General features: G+C 38.8%; 1 protein-coding gene across 1 annotated transcript in view; it reads left to right on the top strand.

Annotated features, from left to right (window-relative positions):
• usp13 (ubiquitin specific peptidase 13) overlaps positions 1-20,095 on the top strand; it is a 29,107-nt gene extending 9,012 nt beyond the window's left edge. The window contains exons 7-21 of the mRNA XM_080473989.1: positions 206-303; positions 802-992; positions 1,616-1,687; positions 2,836-2,929; positions 3,814-3,939; positions 5,495-5,648; positions 6,328-6,502; positions 6,698-6,786; positions 7,067-7,189; positions 12,990-13,013; positions 13,433-13,576; positions 16,139-16,311; positions 17,928-18,117; positions 19,122-19,206; positions 19,534-20,095. Coding sequence (XP_080330115.1) covers positions 206-303; positions 802-992; positions 1,616-1,687; positions 2,836-2,929; positions 3,814-3,939; positions 5,495-5,648; positions 6,328-6,502; positions 6,698-6,786; positions 7,067-7,189; positions 12,990-13,013; positions 13,433-13,576; positions 16,139-16,311; positions 17,928-18,117; positions 19,122-19,206; positions 19,534-19,630 — 1,835 coding nt within the window. The 3' untranslated portion in view covers positions 19,631-20,095. The remainder of the gene's footprint in view (positions 1-205; positions 304-801; positions 993-1,615; positions 1,688-2,835; positions 2,930-3,813; positions 3,940-5,494; positions 5,649-6,327; positions 6,503-6,697; positions 6,787-7,066; positions 7,190-12,989; positions 13,014-13,432; positions 13,577-16,138; positions 16,312-17,927; positions 18,118-19,121; positions 19,207-19,533) is intronic.
• The last annotated feature ends 999 nt before the right edge of the window (positions 20,096-21,094 follow it).

The raw sequence follows: 21,094 nt of genomic DNA, 5'->3' as shown, positions 1-21,094 counted from the left end.
AGCCTCAAAGTGAGGAAGTGCTACTGAAGTGTAAATGGAAATGTATATTTAATGCATGAAATACAGTGTACATTTACACAAACGTAGATTATTTTGAATTTAAATCATTTGTTTTTTCAACATTAAACAAAAACCAGATTTTTATGGCCATATTGGATCATTAATTTATTCTTACTGCTGTGATTTCCTGGGCTTTTCATTTCAGATGTCTATTCATTCGAAGAGGAGGAAGCTGTTTTGGACCCCCACATATCAGAGCACTTGTCACATTTTGGAATCGGCATGCTACAGATGCAGAAAAGAGTGAGTCAATCAGTGAGTTTAACCAGCAACACAATTTTAACTATAAACTTCAATGGGGGAGCTGAAACCAGAGGGTATGATCTTATTAACTGTAATACTTCCAGATATGAACAGTAGGTGGCAGTGATTGTCATAAGAACACAGCAGTAAAATCTCACTGCTGGTGAAATAGCTTCAGCATGATTGTTATGTTGGGAGGGTGAGTCTATAGCACGCTCTGTGAGCGCTGCAGGAATTGTACGGCAGAGCAAAAGTCAAGCTTATGCCAACATCGGTCTGGAGAGAAAGAGTTGTAAGACTTTAGATTGCATTATTTCTTTTCAAACTTTAGGTTGTTTATAATAGATGTATCAAATGTGGACAGTTTTAGAACACTTATTCTTCTTTGCATTAAAACAGTTTTTACTGATACCTTTCTGCTGCTCCAAACTGCGTGGATACATTTCAGCCTCCTATTGACTCTCAAATGATGACAATGCTTTTTTCTTTCCCCTTCAGACGGAGAATGGGCACCACATAGACAATAACTCCAGGCCGCGGGTCAGTGAATGGGAGGTGATCCAGGAGTCTGGCATGAAGCTGAAGGCAGTGTTTGGTTCTGGCTACACAGGCGTCAAAAACCTTGGAAATAGCTGCTACCTTGGCACAGTACTGCAGGTTCTCTTCAGCATCCCAGACTTCCAAAGGATGTGAGTACTGCTGCTGTGACGGGACGCCTCTCGATGATTTCTAAACTATATAGTAATAGTGAGAATGACAATGATGATAATAATAACTTTATTTATATAGCACTTTTAGGAACAGTTATATGTAATATGTCATCCCGTCATACAATATTTCATCCTCTGCCATATACATATACGATATCTAAAATATATTGCTTGTCCTTCTCTGTTTTACATTATATTTTAAAACAGAATAAATTGATCCATTTAAGCTTTCCTTGTGAAATACGGCCCTTTTAATACATCAAAAGCCAAATTCTCTGCCATTATTGTCATTGATGTCTGACATAAAAAAAAAATCTCATATTTGTTTCTGTCAAGTTTTACTGTAAATACACAAAGATGGATACAGACTTTTACAGTCTTGTGTTTATCACTTTATGGTAGAGTTTTTGCCAGTTCATTCATTTTTAGTTCTCTGGTTTCTCTTTTTATATTTGCATCAAATTACAAATGGTGATTTATTACAGATTGATGTCAAAAACAAGTCAGATCAGCAAGCAAGAGGTTTTGTGTCCATGACTCTTGTGTCTGAGTGTCGTCTCTGTTGCTCCCATGTGAGATGTGATGTGTATTTTGATCTTTAGGTATGTGGGTAATCTCCAGAGGATATTTGACTATTCACCTCTTGACCCCACCCAGGACTTTGCAACACAAATGTAAGTGAAACCAGGGTTACGTAATGCAGTAATGTTTTGTAGCTGCGGTTGTTTCTATGGTGGTAAAAGGATGAAAACAAATCAGAGGTTCTGTTATGAACAATTAGTTCAATAATACGGTCTAATATTGCACGTTAACTCGATGTGTTCCAAGGGGAAATTTACATGCTGTGGCTGTGATGAAAAGTGAGTCGAGTATTAGCCGGGCACCCCATGACTATCAGATGTGTGAATGTTTCATAATCTGAGTCATGCAGCACGATAAACATGTTTATACCCGTCACTGTTGGTGTTTATGAGAGTCTGGCAACATGAAGAATTTCATATAAAGAGAAAAGTCATGTTTTGGCTATGTCAAATTAAAAAACAAAAGTATTACCCCCCCTTCTTTAGAGGCAAACAGCAGTCCATTTTGCAAACTTGACTGTTGTTTAGTAGCCCATCAAGGAAAAATCAAATATTTACTCAGTTATCGATCTTTCAGTTTATTTTCTTGCAAGTTGTATTGTTTCGATGGTGAAAGTGATGGAAGATGTACTCGGCTTAAGCCTCAATGCGATGTACCATTACATTCTATTCAATGGACATGAGGCCCAAAGGTAAATAAGACAATGTACTGAAGTAAGAAACTAGAAATTCTTTCAAGGTACTTTGAGAATGTGACAGAAAATAGTATTTAAATTATATTTAATCAAAATCACTCATCCCTGATGAGAGTTTTAACAATCTTCATATAATTAGCTTTTGATCTGAAATATTTTGCAGATACTGTACACCAATCAGCCAGAGCGTTACAACCACGAGCCTGATACTGTGTGGATTCCCCAGTTCTTCTGACACATTTCTATCAGAATCAGCATTTATGTCTGCAACTATTTGATATTTTGCTAAGTGTTTACTCCCAACTTGTACCAATGAGCCTTAAAACAGCAATGAACTTCTTCATTTTTTATTTATTTTTTAAATAATAAATTAGTTTTGAATGAATATGAAGCTGCTGTGCTTGTGGCCCTGATGCTGTTACCTGCCAGTCACGATAATGTATCGTTGCTTTTTGCTTCATTCATGAAAAAAAAACCCAAACAAATCGAATGAGACTCGACCAAGACTGACTGCTGCCTGTTTGTGGCTGTGTTTTCGTCCTGCAGGGCTAAACTGGGACATGGACTGCTGTCAGGCCAGTACTCCAAACCACCCATGAAATCTGAGCTCATTGAACAGGTGATGAAAGAAGAATACAAGGTATTAAACTGGGTATGTCCAGCTCACAAACTGGGTCCTACATGTACAGAAGCATGTTAATAAAAAAAACTAAAAAAGTGGTGGCGAGATGTTTTAGCCAGCGTGATAGTTTTCCAATGTAAATGTAATATTTTCCCTAAAGTGCTTCTGTTTCAGCAATAAGCACTGTTTTGGGACCAGATAAAATGCAATTTGATTTTTAAACACATTGTGCATTTTTCTAATGGTTTGACCTTGTTTCCTTTAGTCTGAATATAGCTGCGAGCAGTAGTCCCAAATGTACAACTCAAATTGTTTTGCTGCTCCAGGCACAGCTCTTAGTCTGTGTGATGTTTTTAAATGTCCACATCACTGCCTAATCTTTCATCAAGTATCATCTGTGTGTATTTGATATTGTGCTCTCCTTAGTCTCATGAGTCTTCCACCAGTTTTTTAAATTTTTTTATTCTTTCGTCAGGTGTTTTTCTTCATTAACCTAAAAGTATGCGTCATTGGTCACAAATTGACAGCGGGGTAAGAAATGCGGGGGGGAAGGTCTAGAATGCTGTTTAAAGCTTGTACTGAAACATTGTTAACCATTCCATTTGCATTTTTACTTTAAGTGACTGTAAATTCATTATCCTCCCAAATAATGCAGAGCTACAATGATAAACTCTGTCAGTGCGGTACGGCCATGTCACTGGATTGTAAAAATGTGTTTCAATGAAATAAATGAAAGATGTGTTCTCCACTGATTTCTTCTTATAATCATCTTTTTTTCTCAAAAGTTTTAATGAAGGAGTAGTTAGGCATATTTGGATGACATGATCGTCAGTTTTCTTCAATCTGTGAGATTTACTTCTGTCGATCCATGTTTGTGACATCCACATTTGTTTAAATTCCAGCAGCAGCAGAAGGGCGTCTCTCCCCGGATGTTGAAGTCTCTGGTTAGCAGGGGCCACCCAGAGTTTTGCTCAAACAGACAACAGGATGCCCAGGAGTTCCTGCTGCACTTCATCAACCTGGTGGAGGTCAGTGAAGCTTTTATATATCTCTCTGTCTTTATATCAGAGATTGAAGTATGTTGAAGTAATTTTTTTTTTTTTTCAAATCAAAAGCCCAGGAAATCACAACAGTAATCAAAATATTTTCACAGAATAGTGCAGTTAATTTGATCCCAAACACGTGGGGATCCATTGGGGGGAGGGGGTCTGTTTTTGCCTACACACAGCACAAAGTTTCCTTGGTTGGTTCATACACACGGGGGGCTCAGAAATATCTTTCTTGCCCAGGATATTTTTAGCTCACTGCTATCAGTTTCACAGGGTGGCCAGATAATGCCCCCTGTTCTGCTCGAGCCATGAGACATGTCCTGACTAGGACCTGACTCTTCATTCACCTCATGTTTTGGACATTAGCACATACACTAATGATCTCTTCATATCTTCTTCGTCGTCTGCAGAAACTCTGATACTTGGACATGGTATGTTCTTATGAGGCTTATCCCTCACCATGTTAGTTCACTTCTTCAGCTGTCTGTAAGCGACATACTGATTTAGTTATCCAGATATAGATAACCTTACTGAAGCCACCACCATCAGCAGCATTTTCCCCAGTCTGTCACCCTACATGCTTGGCCTGAGGAAAATTTATAACTTGTGTATTTGCGTATCTTCTCAGAATAGAAGGGCTTGGTCACATAAAGGCTGTGGCCACGCAGGCTGGTGTGTTAAGCTGTGATGCTTCACTTCATCACTCTCTTCAAATAAATACTGTAAACTTCAATGACCCCTGCTGTTCCAAAGCTGGGAGAGTGCACAGAGAAACTCAGTAATAATGATTAATGTGCCCACAAATCTGAAAAAAAAAAAAAAAAAAAAAGTGTTTTTCAGTAATTTAGGGCATAATTTGAATCAAATAGATGCTAATTTAAAGAGTAGCGCTGACATTTTGGCTGGATGTATTTGGAGCCGTGGGCCGAAAGGACTTTGCATTTCTATTCTGCCAGGTGACTCTAATAGTTGATTAACAGTTGATATCAGCTCATGAGCTGCATTTAAAAGCTGTGGTTGCCAGGTTTGTTATATATCAAGCTCTTTCACAGATAACACCCAGTTTTGAATAGATTAGCTTCAGGTAGTGCAATTTGATGCTTTTGATTATAATGATAAATCTGTTGTATTTATTATCAGTGTTAAGCTCTGTGTGCTTGATATAATAACTTGTGTGCAGTGATGTTATTGTCTTTGTTATTTGTATTAAATTATGTTACACAAAGTAATGTGGGCCATTGTGTAGCTATGTCACTTGTGAGACAATTTGAAAGGATTTGCCAAAGAACCAGATTCAAATTTAAATTTCACAAAACATATGTTGAAACTGAATGCATTTTAATACAATAAACCTGCATGCTTATAGTTATTTATTTACTGTCAAATTGATCGTCACAGCTGTCATTCATATGTATGGTAGAACTCCTCATAATAACGAGAAATGTTTTTTTGTGAACCTCAAAATGGTTGAAATTGTCCAAGTGATTAAATTAATATATGGTCTTCATTTCTGAATGTTGTGTTGTTCCTGCAGAGGAACAGTGCAGGCTCGGAAAATCCCAGTGATGTTTTCCGCTTCCTGGTGGAAGAGCGAGTTCAGTGCTGCCAGAGTCGCCGAGTTCGTTACACTCAGCGGGTGGACTACTGCATCCAGCTGCCAACTCCCTTCGAGGCAGCCACCAATCGAGGTAGAGTGGCCAGCACACTGTGTGGCTGTGGCCGGATTTCACAGCTGCTTCTGGCCAGTACAGCTGTGTGACCCTGAGATCAGGTGGGATCAGCTGCAGGAAAATATGCAGGTGATGCTGCAGAATGACCCAGAGGCCCTTCATGAAATCCTGAAGGGCTAGTTTGGCTTTTAAAAATCACTGCTTATCTTATTACATATTCAAGTTTTGATGCATTGTTGTCAAACGTAATCACGTTCTCTACTCAAGAGGAATTAAAGATACAGGTCTAAAAACTACATTTTTTTTTTAGATGCAAATGTCCGAATTAAATTGATTCACTGAAGAATATTTTCTGAAATGTACTCAGCAAAAAGGTAAAAATTGAAGATTGAGTTTTTTCACTTTATTATTTTCACTTTTCGAACACGCATTATAACCATTATAAATGGATTGTTTGTCAGTGTGGCTACACCAGCTGATTAGTAATGACACATGTCAAGATTCAATTCATACTTTTGAGAAACATTAAAAAACATTTTATCAATGAAATCAAGCAATGAATTGATTGGGGTTTATGTGAAACACAATTAATTACATTTACAACATCGGTTCAGTAGGTCTTCTTTTGGGGGGGGATGGTAAGGCAATGGCATTATAATAACTACATCAATAAAAAAATTTGTTTTTATGTTTGTAGAGGAGCTGCTGGCATATGATGCCAAACAAAAGGAAGCTGAGGAGAACATGCGGGCTCCTCCAGAACCTGTGAGAGCAAGGATTCCTTTCACTGCTTGTCTGCAGGCCTTTACCGAGCCGGATAACGTCCCCGACTTCTGGAGCTCAGCGCTGCAGGCCAAGTCAGCTGGAGTCAAGTAAGCAAGGCCAAGCTCTTCATTGGCAAGGAGTGGCTCCTCTGAATCATGTCACTGTGTTTTGTTTTTTTATGACCAATAATCTTAAAATCAAACCTGTGACACACATTATATATATATATATATATATATATATATATATATATTTCCTAATTCTCATATTCTTTTTTAAAACTTGTTTTTCTTCTTCTGCAGAACCTCCCGTTTTGCCTCTTTTCCAGAGTATCTGATTTTACAGATCAAGAAATTCACATTTGGGATTGATTGGGTGCCGAAGAAACTAGGTAAAAGTAAAGTCTGTCCTACTAACAACAAATACAATTTGACATGTCTGTAAGTCGCCTCTTCCAATCTGTGGCGACTCGGGTTATTTTAAGTTGTTGTAGTGTTGTTAATTCCCAGCAGAGGGCACTATAAAGCTACAATGTGCAGGACCCTGTACATGTTGATTGAACGGATGTAATTCATGATCCATATTAATAAACTCTTATCACCCAGAAATAACTAAATATGTCAGCGTATTCCTCAGAGTACTTATTTTCTATTTGCTTTTTTGGTGTGCAGATGTGGCCATAGATGTCCCAGAATTTCTGGATCTGAACCGGCTCCGAGCCACAGGCCTGCAGGCAGGTGAAGAGGAGCTTCCTGACCTCATGCCTCCCATCGTTTTGCCTGAAGACACCAGAGGTGAGATGTGCAGAGATGAAAAGTAACAAAGTAATAGAGCTTCTTACTGTACTTAAGGAGATTTATTTATTAAGAAAAATTTTATTTTCGGACAATTTGCTGCTTTTTTACTGCGTAACACAAAAATATCTTGTACTTTTTACTCCTTTACATTCTCAAAATTGGCTTATTTATCCTCCATGATTAACTTAACATAACTATAAAGTAAATCATGGAGAGAAAGTGTCAGATAAGTGCACATTTACTGATGCAGAGAAAACACCATCAGCAGCTTGAATTGCCTCCAATAAAACACATTGCTTGAGAGTTTTAATGCTACTTCATAATGGGTGGCAAGAGAAGGCTTTTCCTTTGAAAGGGTTAATAATGCTTTTTCCTATCTGCTGCACTTGATGTTTTACATTATTATCTAGTTGAACGTTTTTAACTTGTTCACATTATATAACGTTTCATTCAAGACTATTTCCTCAGAAATAAATTCTAGCTTTACACTTCTGTTCTTACCCACATCTCAAAAAGGTATTATTACATGTTCAATTATAATCTGTAATTGCTCATCTCAATGCATTAATCTGGCAAATCCAACATGACAGACTTTAAAAAACAACAACTTATATTGGTGTATTGCCAAGAATAGGTTGCTTCATCATTAAAACTAAAAATAAAACCTTTTTGACTTTTGATTTTGTATATGTGTGCCTTTCAGAACAAGTACTCCCTTATTTTTACTTTTCAAATGATTTAGTTAAAGCAATACTTTGACTTATACTGTATTGTTTTCACATTAGTGTCTCGGAGTCTGATCAACTGTGCAGGTGGGCGCCCCCTGACAGATTTGTGAAATGTGCAGTTGGATAGAAACATGTTGGTGTCACTTTTAAACATTAATCTTCTTTTTGAAAAATGTAGATCAACTGGATATTTCTATAAAAAAACTAATTAATCAATGGTAAGAAAATTTGATTCTTATTAAAAATGCAGTTCTGTTCATTTGAAAGCACAAAGTTAAATCAAAATCCTCTGTGTTTGCACCTTTAAGCACCAAAAACATACTTGACTTCGATTTCAGTCGCTCGTCCCTGCAAAGTAATCATCCCGTGCACTTTTATCATGCTTGAATGGCTCCCCCGGACATCCTGTTCTTTCAGCATGTGCACCACTAATGCTGAGCCTTCAGCTTAAACTTCATCATGTGGAAGAGGAGAAATTGGCAGGCGGCCAAACTTGATAACAAGTGTTGGTGAGGAGTAATGATTGTAGGATCCATTTTGAGCAGGTGTGTTGTCTCCATTGTGCCACACTGCAGGTTGTGTGTGCCATATGTTCCCCTTCAAACCTATTTAGTGCATTCCACATGACACTATGAACATGAATGTGTCTTTGTTCTTGGAGACTGTGCAGTCGTCCTCTGCAAAAGCTGCAGTTTGGAGTCCAAACTGTAATTACTGTAATTAAATACCGTGATTATATTGAATTTACCTCAAAAACGTTCCTGTTCTGACTTGTAAATCCAACATTGTATTCCTTTTTGCAAATTGGGGTCGCAAAGGGCGCATGTGGCCAGCTGGTCAGTTGTTTTTAGTTTTTTTTGTTCACAAATGTATGTGTGATACTTGTTCATTTGAATCACACAGCATATTGCCTGAATCATCTTCTCTGTCCTACAGGGGCATTAGTAGTCATGCAGAGAATTCTGGGGGGGAAAATGCAAAATGACACTCTTGACTACTGGAGGGCATTTTTGCCCCTTGATTTTTCTATTTCACAGTCCTGTCATGAATTTTAAAGAGCATTGTTTTCCTGGAGCAGCATTGCTTTGTTTTTTTTCTATTTTCTCAACAACAATTAGATTGTTAAATCCATTTTTGTACCTTAAAAATATGAATATAGACCGAGCAGCCATAACATGAAGACCACTGTAAAGTAAAATGAACAACACTGATTCATCAGTTTTTTAGAACCCCTGTATGTGTATGGGATAATCAGCTAATCAACGTTTTGTTTTCAAAATTGAGTTGTAAAGATTTGTGTGTGGACCAAACTGTGATGGCTACAGAACTGTCTCAGAGCATCTGAGCATCACGGTTTGCATCAGATGCAGTGAAAGAAAGGAACAGCAGCTAAATGGCGACAGAGGTATGGATGACCGGGGCTCATTTATGCTCAAGGTTCCATAAAGACCATACCTAGACTTACAGGAATTAAAGGATCTGTCTGGATGTCGGATTGCACACTACGCATCGAAACGTCAGGGCGGTTTTGTGCAGCAGAACGTAGCGCCTACACAGGTGGTCATGGTGATGTGGCTGATTTGTGTATTTCACAGTATGCATCGGTTTTATTTTTTTCCTCTCAGGAAAATGCTAAAGTTTTTTGTGATGATGGCTGTTTGAAGCTGCTACCTAATACTTTTCTGCAGGTGTAGGATATTTTTGTGACTCAAATGATCTGTGAAATTGTCTCTAATATGATATTCTGCTCAAAGCCACCAAAGTTCTCTCTTAAGGGCATATTGAATGGAGTCCCATGGGAAAGACATGCTCAATCAATTACTGGAAAGTTGTTGTGCTCACAGCGTGGCTAAGCCTAATAAGTTATAATGATTTCATGAGATCCCCTTGTAATGCACTTCAGTGATCTCAGGGAATGAGCAATTTGAAGCTACCAAATGTGTTTTGAGCCCCAAAAAAAACAAACCCTGTCAGTTTTGTCCTAGAAACTGTGCTGAATGAGATTGTGAACTTGGTGATATTTCTAGTGCAGAATACAGTCACGTTAAATTTGTTTTGCCTGCCTCTCTTTCCGAAGACCCAAACTATAGTTCCTCTGCTTTGGTTTGTCTTTCTTTCTCTTTTTCCTCTGTCATCTGAAAATCTTCCTCGTGTTGTTAAGTTGCTCCACATGAAGATATGTGTGTCCTCCTTAATATTTTAGCTGACAACCATTGCACAGAGTGCCCTGTACTGTTTCAAACTTGAAACGGAAACACGGGAAAAGGCCAAAAGAGCAGTACAAGGACACAGAAGCATCTCAGAGCAGCCTCAGCTGTGCTTTCCGTGCTTTTTTTGGGACAGATTTACAAAATGCTTCAGCCAGCTGCACTTTTGTAGAGAAAACTGAGAGAACAGTTTGACCCTTTCTGTCTGGGTGTGCCTTAATATTTTAAAACTGAACAGCATTCTCTGCTTCTACTTTCACAAACATCCGAACACACTGAATATGACTTCTAAGCTTAGGAGCTGCATAGAGTCTGCACAATGTTGGATATTAAAATGTTCTGTCTCTGAACTCCAACAACCTTTGAAATGCCATATTCCATATGTGCTGAGCCGCTATCTTGGTGGGCCACTGTACAGTTGATGCATCGTGAAATGCAGGAATGCTTTTCCTGGGCAGTTAGTCTACTTGTCCTTTCTCAGTGGTTTTTATTGCAACAAACAGGAAATTTTATACATCTACTCTTGTAAACAGCAAGGTTATAATTAAGACAGGTCAGTGGAGATAACGCACGGTTTTCGCTACAATTCTACAATTTTTTTTTTTTTCCACATTTGAATGAAGAGTTTTGCTGATTGCAATTAGTCGCTGGGCCATCATCGCTCAGCTGACATTTGCAGTTATTAATCATTGGTCACCCTTCTGTCTCCATTAGGCTTCAGTGCTTTTCATTGATTACACAGCACCACAGAAATGTAATTTCCTCTATGCTGCTTCAACTGCATTATAATTTTAGTGGTCTGTTTATCATATCTTCACTCCATTATCCAGGCCATTTAGAGACCAAAAGACATAATTGTTCCTGCAGTTACATTTTTGTGCTTTTTGTATGTTTGTTAATTTCTTTCCACAAAAGTATTAGCTACATACTTTACAGACCACATGGAAACTGAGTTCATTCTGGTTTTGGGACTTTGTTTATCACATTGTTCACTTTGAGATTAAAACTCCACTAACTGGTGATTAAAAACAATCCATCATCTCATTTATTATGTTTTAATTTTAGTGAACATATGGAAAGGGGAAAGAGATCCACAGAAGAGATTTGCTGAGCAGTAAAATAAAACTAAATAGACTGTATATAACTTACTGTAGTCACTTACATTGTCTTTTGAAATAATGCGTCATAAGAATAAACATTGCTGTCTTTTTTTGAGGCCATTTCTTACTCAGCATGGGTATGACAACTGACCAGAAATGGTCTTACCCAGGTTTTTTAGCACAAGGTTTTTATGTCGATGGAGAACGAATAATGCTCACCAGATTAGTTGTGACAGGCTGTCCAATTTGTCATTGTCCAACACAGTTGGGAAGGTAGTCTGAAAGCTCCTGTGATTTGAGCAAGAGTCTCTGGAATTGTGATTGCAGTATTTTGGAACAGCGGGAGTTGATCAGTTCCTCACTGCAGGTGGTAACAAGGCCTCCAGGGTGATTTGACAGCCTGACATGAGCTTGTCTGGAATTACGTATCTGTCTGTAACACAGCATCCTTAGTACGATTTATTGCTGAAGAAAGAGTGTGATCACCAATGGCTCCCAGTCTGAAAAGGCAGAGATTCAAGTTGGAATTTTCTTTTTATATATATTAAAATACAACTTGGACTTACGACATTTTAATGACGTCTGCTGAAACTGATTTACTTCCCCTCCACACATATTCAAACGTTATGGGCGAGGCTTTGAAGCAGGTAGAGTGACTGCTGCAACACTATTTCCTCCGCTGAATTGGAGATATTCATTGTATGTTTTGTCAATTCACAAAATCCAATGTGAAAGAACAGAACATAAATCATTATTTGTTATGACCCACATTTAGAACTGCATTGTTTGTTTGCTTTTTTTTTTTTTTATAACAAACTTTCTGTGGAATTTCCACAATTAAGTACCTTCAAATTTTACGGACCTCTTGGATATCTAAGCACAGATCTTCAAGTGTCACACATCCTCGAATAGAATAGAATAGAAATGACTAGAATAGGAATGCTTCATTATTCCCGGAGATAAAGTCTTTGAAAGTATCACCCCACACAGAATAGAATACACAGAATAAATAGAAAAGGAAGTTAAAAGTCAAATAAGGCAGGATAAAATTTGATTAAGTAACAGTAAATATTAATATGTATAGGCTTTTACGCTGACTAATATAAGCACAGAAGGGATGAAATTAACAAAAAACACCATTCACAGACAAGTTATGGACTGTTTTTTAGTGGAGTAAGTCTGTTGCTGAAGTTGCTGCTGACCAGGACATCATGGAGGAGGGGAGAGTCATTGTTCCAGATGGACCTTAGTTTGGAATGGATCCTCCTCTTTGAGACCTTCTGCACAGAGCCCATCTCCACGTCACTGGCCTTTCTAATAAGTTTGCAGAGTGTCTTGGTGTTGGCCACCCTCAGCCTGCCGCCCCAGCATGCAACAGCACAGAGGATAGCGCTCGCCACCACAGAGTCATACAACATCTTCAGCATAGTGGGACAGATGCTGAAGGATCTCAACCTCCTCTGAAAATATTTAAGCCGCCTTTCCCGTTTCCCTCCAAGCGGAAGCGAGCTTTTCATATTGACTGTATGTTTCAGGTTCTTGTTTTGTGCCTCAGAATGAATTAGGAGCCAATAGAACAGGAGCATGATAGATAGGTCACAGATTTCTCTCAACCCGCCTTCATGTTTTGACCGGTATTTAATATTATTTTATTTTCTTAAGTTAAAGTAGTCGTGAACAAATGTCAACAAAAACAAAGTGAGTTAATATTGAGATTTCATGAAGTGTCGTCACTTTAATGTAATTTCTTTCTCTTTTTCAGATAACTCCATGAGCTCCGTAGACTGTAAGTATTTAATTCTATCTTTCACATCATGATATGTGAATATATAAGTTATCCTTCTAGAAATTTGATGCCCGTGTAGTTTATTTTGAGCTGCAGGCTGTGGTGATGAATGCTAGTGAGCTAAACCTGTGAACGTGCTCAAGTGAGCAGGTGCCGCAGCTGCTCTCTTCCTCCAAACAAACTTTACTTTTCCATGAGGCTCTGCTTGTTTTAGCAGGACTCATTATTCTCCTTGATAAATCATCCCTCAATAATGATAAGTCCCCAGGGCTGACTCTCCTCTGGTCTCTTTGTTTAATGAGTCCCAGAGAGGAAGCCTCCTCCAACCTGTTAGGTTGTTTAATTCTGAGGTCTTGCTGGTAGTGTTGAATCAGCAACTGTATGTTTTAGTAATACATGTTGGTCTGTTGTGTCCCCAGCTCCAGAAATAGATGAGGTGGCTGTGATGCAGCTGGCAGAGATGGGTTTTCCGCTGGAGGCCTGTAGGAAAGCGGTGTATTACACAGGCAACATGGGTCCTGAGATGGCCTTCAACTGGATCATAGCCCACATGGAGGAGCCTGGTAAGGCAATGTCACTACATAAAGCCTGGGAACTCACTATTGAGGCATTCAGGGGAGGGTAGATCCTTATAATGTAAGTGAGGCTCTACAGAGCTTGTGCAGACTGTTTGCAAAGTTAAACATTAAACACGATCATGTATAATACACTGTGCATTTAGTTTATGAGACCCTAGACCTTTTGTTAATGTTTATCAGTTACTTGTTTCAAGCTTAGTTTCTCAGGAGAAACAGAACTCCGATTTCACCAGAGGTAATGACAAAAAGGAATCAGGAAAAAGTATTTCAAAACATAGTGCAAAACAAGAAGAGTAAATAAAGTGATTTGTCTTATTTATGATCTCATTTATTGCTTGAGGTGTCCCTTAAGAGCCTGTGACAGGCCAGTGAGAATGATCCATGCTATACAAATGTTCTGTGACAGTTTTATTTAGCCTGGGTCGTCTGTACCTTAATGTTAGAGAGCTGATCTTGACGGGTCATCAATAGGTTTTTGAGGTGATGCCTCATGTGGAAAACTTGAAGCAGATGCTGTTTTTTTCAATATCTTGTCGAAGTCTTTCCACAAACTGCTGATATTGAAGCATTAGACCTTGATCTTGATGGACAGTTTTTGATATTTATCTACTTGTACTTTGCTGGACATCTACACCGTAGTTGTTTCTGCTTTACATGTGTGATTTTGAGATAGAAATACTTAGGAAGATAAAAGAAATCATATTGGAAATATCTTGCATTTCTAACTTTATAGTAGCTTTAGGTTGTTCTTCCATAATACTTCAGAGAAATGCAGCGATTTACTGAAATGGTCAAGAATAGGCTCTACAGGGTGTACCGGTGTAAGGGTGAGTGTTGAGGCTCAAATAAGAAACTTTATGCCTGAGAAAACAAAAATAAAAGTGACAAATAATCAGGACAGCTGTAGCCACAACAGCCTCGCTTCTGCATCGGTTTCTATAGAGCAGAGAATCCAAGAGGCGGTTGAGAAATGTTGACTCTATTAGTAGACAGTCGGGTCACACGTGAAGGTTGTGTTGCACTTTTGTGTGTGCATATCAACCAAAAACCGTCTCTGCCAAGCATGCCATTCTTTAGTCACTGGGAGAAAACATCACACGAAGAGGCAAGCCTCGTTTAATTGTCGGGGATGTTTTGAAGATGAAGGTTATTCAAAGCGAGAGACGCATCACATCTCATGCTCCTCCATGACACAGTGTGAGATCGAGCGAGTTTTGCAAGTGTCAGACTTTGTATCCTTTTGTGTACTGCAGGTGTTTATTGGTGCATGTCTGTTTGTGTGAGATCATCACCGGAGACCTTGCCAGAGCTGACTCTGTGTCTTATGGAGCCTACTAGCTGTAGAGACGCTCCCTGGAGGCGTCGACTTGTGTCACTTCTATTTTCCTGGCTGGCTGTTAGAGGGCCTCTACAGTGGAAGGAGATCAGAGCAGCCCCCTGCCTGCTCGCTTTATAAATGGGCCTAATGCATTTTCAAGATGGGCTCAATAAAGTCAGTAAAATTGTCTGTCCCTGAAAGCTGCACAAAGGGTTCTACCTCTCGGACCCTCAATTTTGTATGTACAAATTAGTATAATGTGAACATTATAGAAAATTGTTAAAATTATTTTTGTCAGTTGGTGTACATGTACCACATAACCTTTTTTTGATTAAAGTTTAAATCTGCAGCAGACTAAATGTGACATAGTTTGTATCACATGTTTAGTGTTAATAAGGATTTTAATTATGATGTTCTTTAGACATGCAAACATAGCCTGTTTCATGCTTTTGTCTTTCATTTTCCTCCCTGAGAGACAAACATCTTCATGTGGTATAATAAAAACAACAGTCTAATGGGCAATTGGAAGGACGAAAGGCAAGGAGACTGAGATAGAGACAGTAGTGGGAGATAAGTGGTACATATTTTCATTCATGGCAAGGACAGTAATGAAGGTTCTGTTTATGGGCAACACTGGAGTAATTACAGCGGGAGTGTCCTTGTTCCCAGGTTGTGCCTCACTTTGCTTTCATTTGAGACCTGCAGTTTACTTACAGATAAGGAAGACTTCATGCCTCTGACTTCCAGTATGTTCTTGAACATTATTTTATAAAGTGACTGTTAACTTTGATAAATAGTTTCTTAGGGGTAAAATATGAAGATGTTTCTTGACTGCTCCAACCCCAATTGAAAAAGTTTCAAATGGGCAATGTCTATATTATAAAAGTCCCGCAACTTGAATACATCGCTAATACAGACAACAAATCCAGAGAAACGGAGAGAAAATGCAATTGTTCACTCTTGTGTTCTGTTTGTCAGTTGGATTGTGTTTGAACATCTGACACAGGCAAACACATCAAAACATTATGCAATGATGGCAACTTAAATTTTTTTTTACTTATCTGATAAAAGTTTTTAATTCTACATTTTGTGAAAGAATATGCAGAGAGTAATCACCACGTTACTTCTACTTGATTGTACTGTAGTTAAACAATCCAAATCATAACTAACAGAGCTGAATAGTTTCATCATTATTTTCCATCTCTCTCTTTTTCTCTTTCCCTTTCCAGACTTTGCAGAGCCTCTCGCTCTGCCCTCCATGATCCCAGATCTCGGTCCATCCACGAGTGACAGCCCCATGGGTGCCACCCCGCTGGACAATTCTCCCCCCGAGGAGAGCATCGCCATCCTGACTTCAATGGGCTTCCCCCGCACTCACAGCATCCAGGCACTCAAAGCCACGGTCAGTCCTCTGCCCACTCTCACTCTCTCTCCTCCTTCCTCCGCCTTCTCCGCCTTCGACTTCGCAAACAACTACATATTCTCTGTCACCGGTTTCTTTTGCTGACCATCCAAACTGATCTTCAAATCTATCATTGTGATTGGCGTACATGCGATAGTTGATGAAAGATTAAAAAATCTCATGCGAATTGGCTTTTCAGAATTTTTTATGACAATTCTTTATTTCTGCTGTGGTGTCGAAGGCAGTGAAAGGTATTTTTGAATGAACACAAGGAGAAGAGGGCAGCCAATGTGAGCCAAGACAGTTCCCATGTCTGGACCACAAAGAACAAAGTCTTTCTTTGGTACTGCTTCCTCTTTTGTCTGTTTCACAAAGAAATAGTCAAAAACCCTCCCACACAGTTTGGCAAATGTTCTTGAAACAGACGGAGCAATGACACAGAAGCAGTGACACGAAAACAACAAGATGGACATTAGTCAGGAGTTATTGATTTATTATATATATATATATATATATATATAAAACCGAGAGGAAAAGTACATCCTATTACTAAAGAGAGACAAAAAGAAAAATGGATACCTGACACAAAAGGGTCGATAGAAAAAGCGGCTGACGGTTGATATGCTATGCAGTGAAGATGGTGTTTGAAAAGTAGGCAAAGAGAGACTGACATGCTGAAAATCAAACTCTGCCGGTCATAAAGGGACTTGGCTGGCCTACTTGTACACTTTCCAAACTACAAATTAAATAGGACCTACATGTCAGCGTGATTTAGGATGCCTGCTCTGCACAGTGTTTACAAATAGTCTCAGCAGCACAGGCACGTTGCAGACAATGTAGTCTATAGTAATTTAGGAAGAGGGGAAGCCTCTGTGAAACGTTAAGGCCATTTCATCACTGCGTCTCAAACTACAATCAAATAATATAAGTTTGGATTTGTTTTATTCGAGTCAAAGAAAGCACAACTGCGTCACATTTCTCTATTTTAAAAAGGCCTGTGTTTCTCACATTTCATGTTTCATATTTCAAATTAGCGACTCAGCAAAGAATAACCCTGCAGAGACAGTTAGTGAGACACAAAAATAGGCACCAGGCTTTCTTGTTTATAAGTGCTGATGCTGCCAAGCTCCCTGCCAGCCGCAGTGTTGGTGAAGTAAAAAAAAAAAGATGTAAAACACATATTCCTCCTGCAAGTTGGACGTGTGAAACATGAACAGGTCTCATGGCTGGATTATTATTAGCTCAAAGTTGGTACGCCTTTTTTTTTTTTTTTTTTTTTTTTTTTAAACCCCCGGTGAGTTGACAAGGGATGAAGAGAAGATATAAAACCCTTTCAGACAGTCAACGTTTAGGAATCATACCTTTATTCTTCATTAAAAGTAAACTTATTCAACCCCGCATTTTGTATTGATTAAATATTTTAGAATTTGCTTTTGTAAATATTTGTCCCGCTGCAGCCACCGATACACTGAATTCTCACAAAAGGGGATTCTTTTAGCCCGTGCTTCAAACTTGTATCCTGTTTATGGTTTAAATGAAAAACAACACACCATTAATAAATTGATTTAAAAAAATCAAGATTAAATAGCTGGTTATATTTACAATGTTTTATTCAGAACAATAACCTTGAACGGGCGCTCGACTGGATCTTCACCCACCCAGAAGAAGAGGAGAGTGATGCCATCTCAGACATGGCTGACACCGAACCCAATGATAACGCCTTCTCCAACGCCAACTCGCACAGCGACTCCACGTTGTCTCCAGACAGAGACATGGCAGGCCCCCGAATCAAAGACGGACCAGGACGTGAGTCTGACTGATTTCACTTATTAGAGCTCATGTAACATTTCTGCCATCCCTCAATTATCCTCCCTTAAGTGTGCATCTGTTAGTCTGTCTGAGGTTTTTGTATTAATTCTTCATATTGTATTATGTTGGCAGAGCTGATATGGAAAATAGATGGATGGATGTGTGGTGATATATGCAGACTTTCTCACCAAAAGGCAACATGATATTTACGTTTGTCAGGATAATATATGCTTCAGGCGACATAGTGATGTAGTGGATAGCCCTCTCACCTCATTGTGAGAATATGCTCTGTTCAAGTCCGAGCTGGGCTCTTCTGTGTAGAGTGGGCATGATTTCCTGTGCGTGTTGATTTTATTTGCGTTGACTAAAGCATTATAGAAGACGAATGAATGAACATTAGATTTTACAATACAGTTTAGCAGTTTAGAGCTGAATAAAGTCCAACAACACCCCAGTGAGTGCTCTGTTGATGCTTGGCACCAACCCAATAAGCAACACTAATTTCAGATTTGGGGAAAAAAAAAGAGTAATATAAATTCTTCTATTTATATTTATATAATTCTATAAAGATTATGGAAATTATGCACTGACCAAATGTTTGACTAAAGTTTTTTTTAGTTTTGTATTTAAAAAGTGTGTTGAACAACATCAGAGCATTTTGTTGGCAACTGAAGTAACTTGGCTTTTTAGTGTTTCCAGATATTTTCAAATGATTTTCTCAACTGATATCTGTTACTATTGAAAATGAAGAAAATTGAAAAAAATCATTTAATTGATGAAAGCCCAGTTCTGACTCGTAATGTATTTTACATGTTTGCATACTGAGAATGTTTCTTTAAATGATTCCAGTTGCTTTGCTTATCATCACTAATATGGGCATTTTTTTTTATACGGTGGGGCCAGACGCATGCACCCGCGCACGCAGATTATTCATAATGTCTATTTGCTTGTTTTATACCTTCTTGATTTACACAGGTAATTGTTTTTTTAAATTTTTTTAGGGTATGAACTGTTTGCTTTCATCAGCCACATGGGAGCCTCCACAATGTCTGGACATTATGTTTGTCACATCAAAAAAGAGGGAAGGTGAGTTACATGCAGTCTATATACATTTCCAGTGATCCAGTTATTTATTGTGTTTAAGGTTTTTAAAGATAAAAACAACAACACATTGTTGGCTGTTTTGATTGCATGTCCCCCAAATGGTTACATGGATTAAAAAGTTAAAAAAGATTTAAATAAATAATTGAGTGCAAAAAGAATGGGGGGAAAATAGTCAAATAAGTACTTTGTTATTGATGCCCCAGTTCTGAAGGTAACTTTACCAAATGACAGTGGTGATTTTTGTTCTTGCTATTATGTACTGCTTGTAAGTGTCCTGTATACTTTTCTGACATGTTCCTCCTCACGCAGGTGGGTGATCTACAATGACCACAAAGTGTGCTTGTCGGAAAGGCCTCCAAAAGACTTGGGATACATCTACTTTTACCATCGACTGTCTAGCAGTTAAAGTGAAGTTACTGCCAACCCCCCACCATGCAACCTTTAAATAACCGCAGTCTTTCAGCCAGAAGATTGCCGGACAACTGTAATAACAGCCACAGTGGAAACGATGGAAATAACCTCTCAGACCAGCTGCTCGCCTTATCGTGATGTCATTCAGGAGCAACCAGGAACACTGGTCAGAAAGGGAAAGCAATGTGCTTTTTTGTGTATTCATTTTATGTTATGCTTTAAATGTATATCTCCGTGTTTATGTGGCAAAAGGAAAGATAAAGGAGTTTTTGAGAGTGTAGATACAGAGGGACATGTGCAATTTGTACTTCTGGAGTGCTTTATTCACACAATTTTATGACATATCAGATCTCATTGTTCCTCCTCTCTGCCTTCAGCTACTGTGCCACATTTTCAAAGTGGTACAATTTATACACGTATACGAATATGGCAGAGTTTCACTGCCCTTCTCTGAACCTGCAAATAACAAACAAGAAATTACTGTGTTGTTGGTGGATGGGCATTTTCCGTGGAAAAACAAAGAATGTTTTCATCTCTGGGAATTAGAGCGGGCCCCCAGGAAAGAATGTGGCTCGTTACATAGTGACACCTCATGCATACAGTATGCATGGTTCCAGCGTGAAAAAGAGCACCTGTAAGGGGGAGTACATGGGTGTCAACAAGCCTGCCTTTAAATACATAAAGAAAGCATCAGCAGTGCTTTTCTTTTTCCATATTTTGTTATATTACAGCCTTATTCACAAATAAAATGTACATACATATTAGCTGTTTTTGCCATGACACTCTAAACCGAGCTCGGGGGAAACTTGTTTCTACTGATTATCTTTCAGATGTTTCTTGAACTTGTATTGGAGTTCTAAATTCAGACGATTGAACATGATTTAAATAGGCACACAACAAACTATATACAGTGTGGTCGCATAGTTGACGTCACCACATCACCCCCACATATCCAGATGTGGAATCGTTTGAAGACCTCAGAGACAGGGTTGTGTTGAGTAAAAGACTATAGAAAAATGACTCCAATATTAAAGGTCTTGATGATCCCATTTGTCTCCATTATCGATCTCCATTACTGATGCCTCTCCCATAGTGTAGCATGGCGATGGCAGCATCATTCTTTGGGGATGTTTTTTATGCAACAGGAACTGGGAGACTGTTGAGGAAAGATGAATTAGGCAACGTACAGACACACCATTGTTGAAACCCTGCTCCAGAGTGCACTTGACTGCCGACTTTGGAGAAGGTTCATCTTCCAACAGCATAACAACCCTGAGCGCACAGGCAAGATAACAAAGAAAGGCGATGGACAACACTGTGGCACTGTGCCAGAGCCCAGACTTCCACTCGATTTAACGTCTCGGAAGAGAACTGAAAATAGCTTTGTACGTTTCCCATCCACCCTAAAGGAGCTTGAGAGGAAAAGCAAAGAAGAGCAGACTAAAGTGTCCAAATAAAT

The sequence above is a fragment of the Lipophrys pholis genome (assembly GCF_963383615.2).
Source record: "Lipophrys pholis genome assembly, chromosome: 10".
Lineage (NCBI taxonomy): Eukaryota > Metazoa > Chordata > Actinopteri > Blenniiformes > Blenniidae > Lipophrys > Lipophrys pholis.
This window is presented reverse-complemented; position numbering and strand designations above follow the sequence as displayed.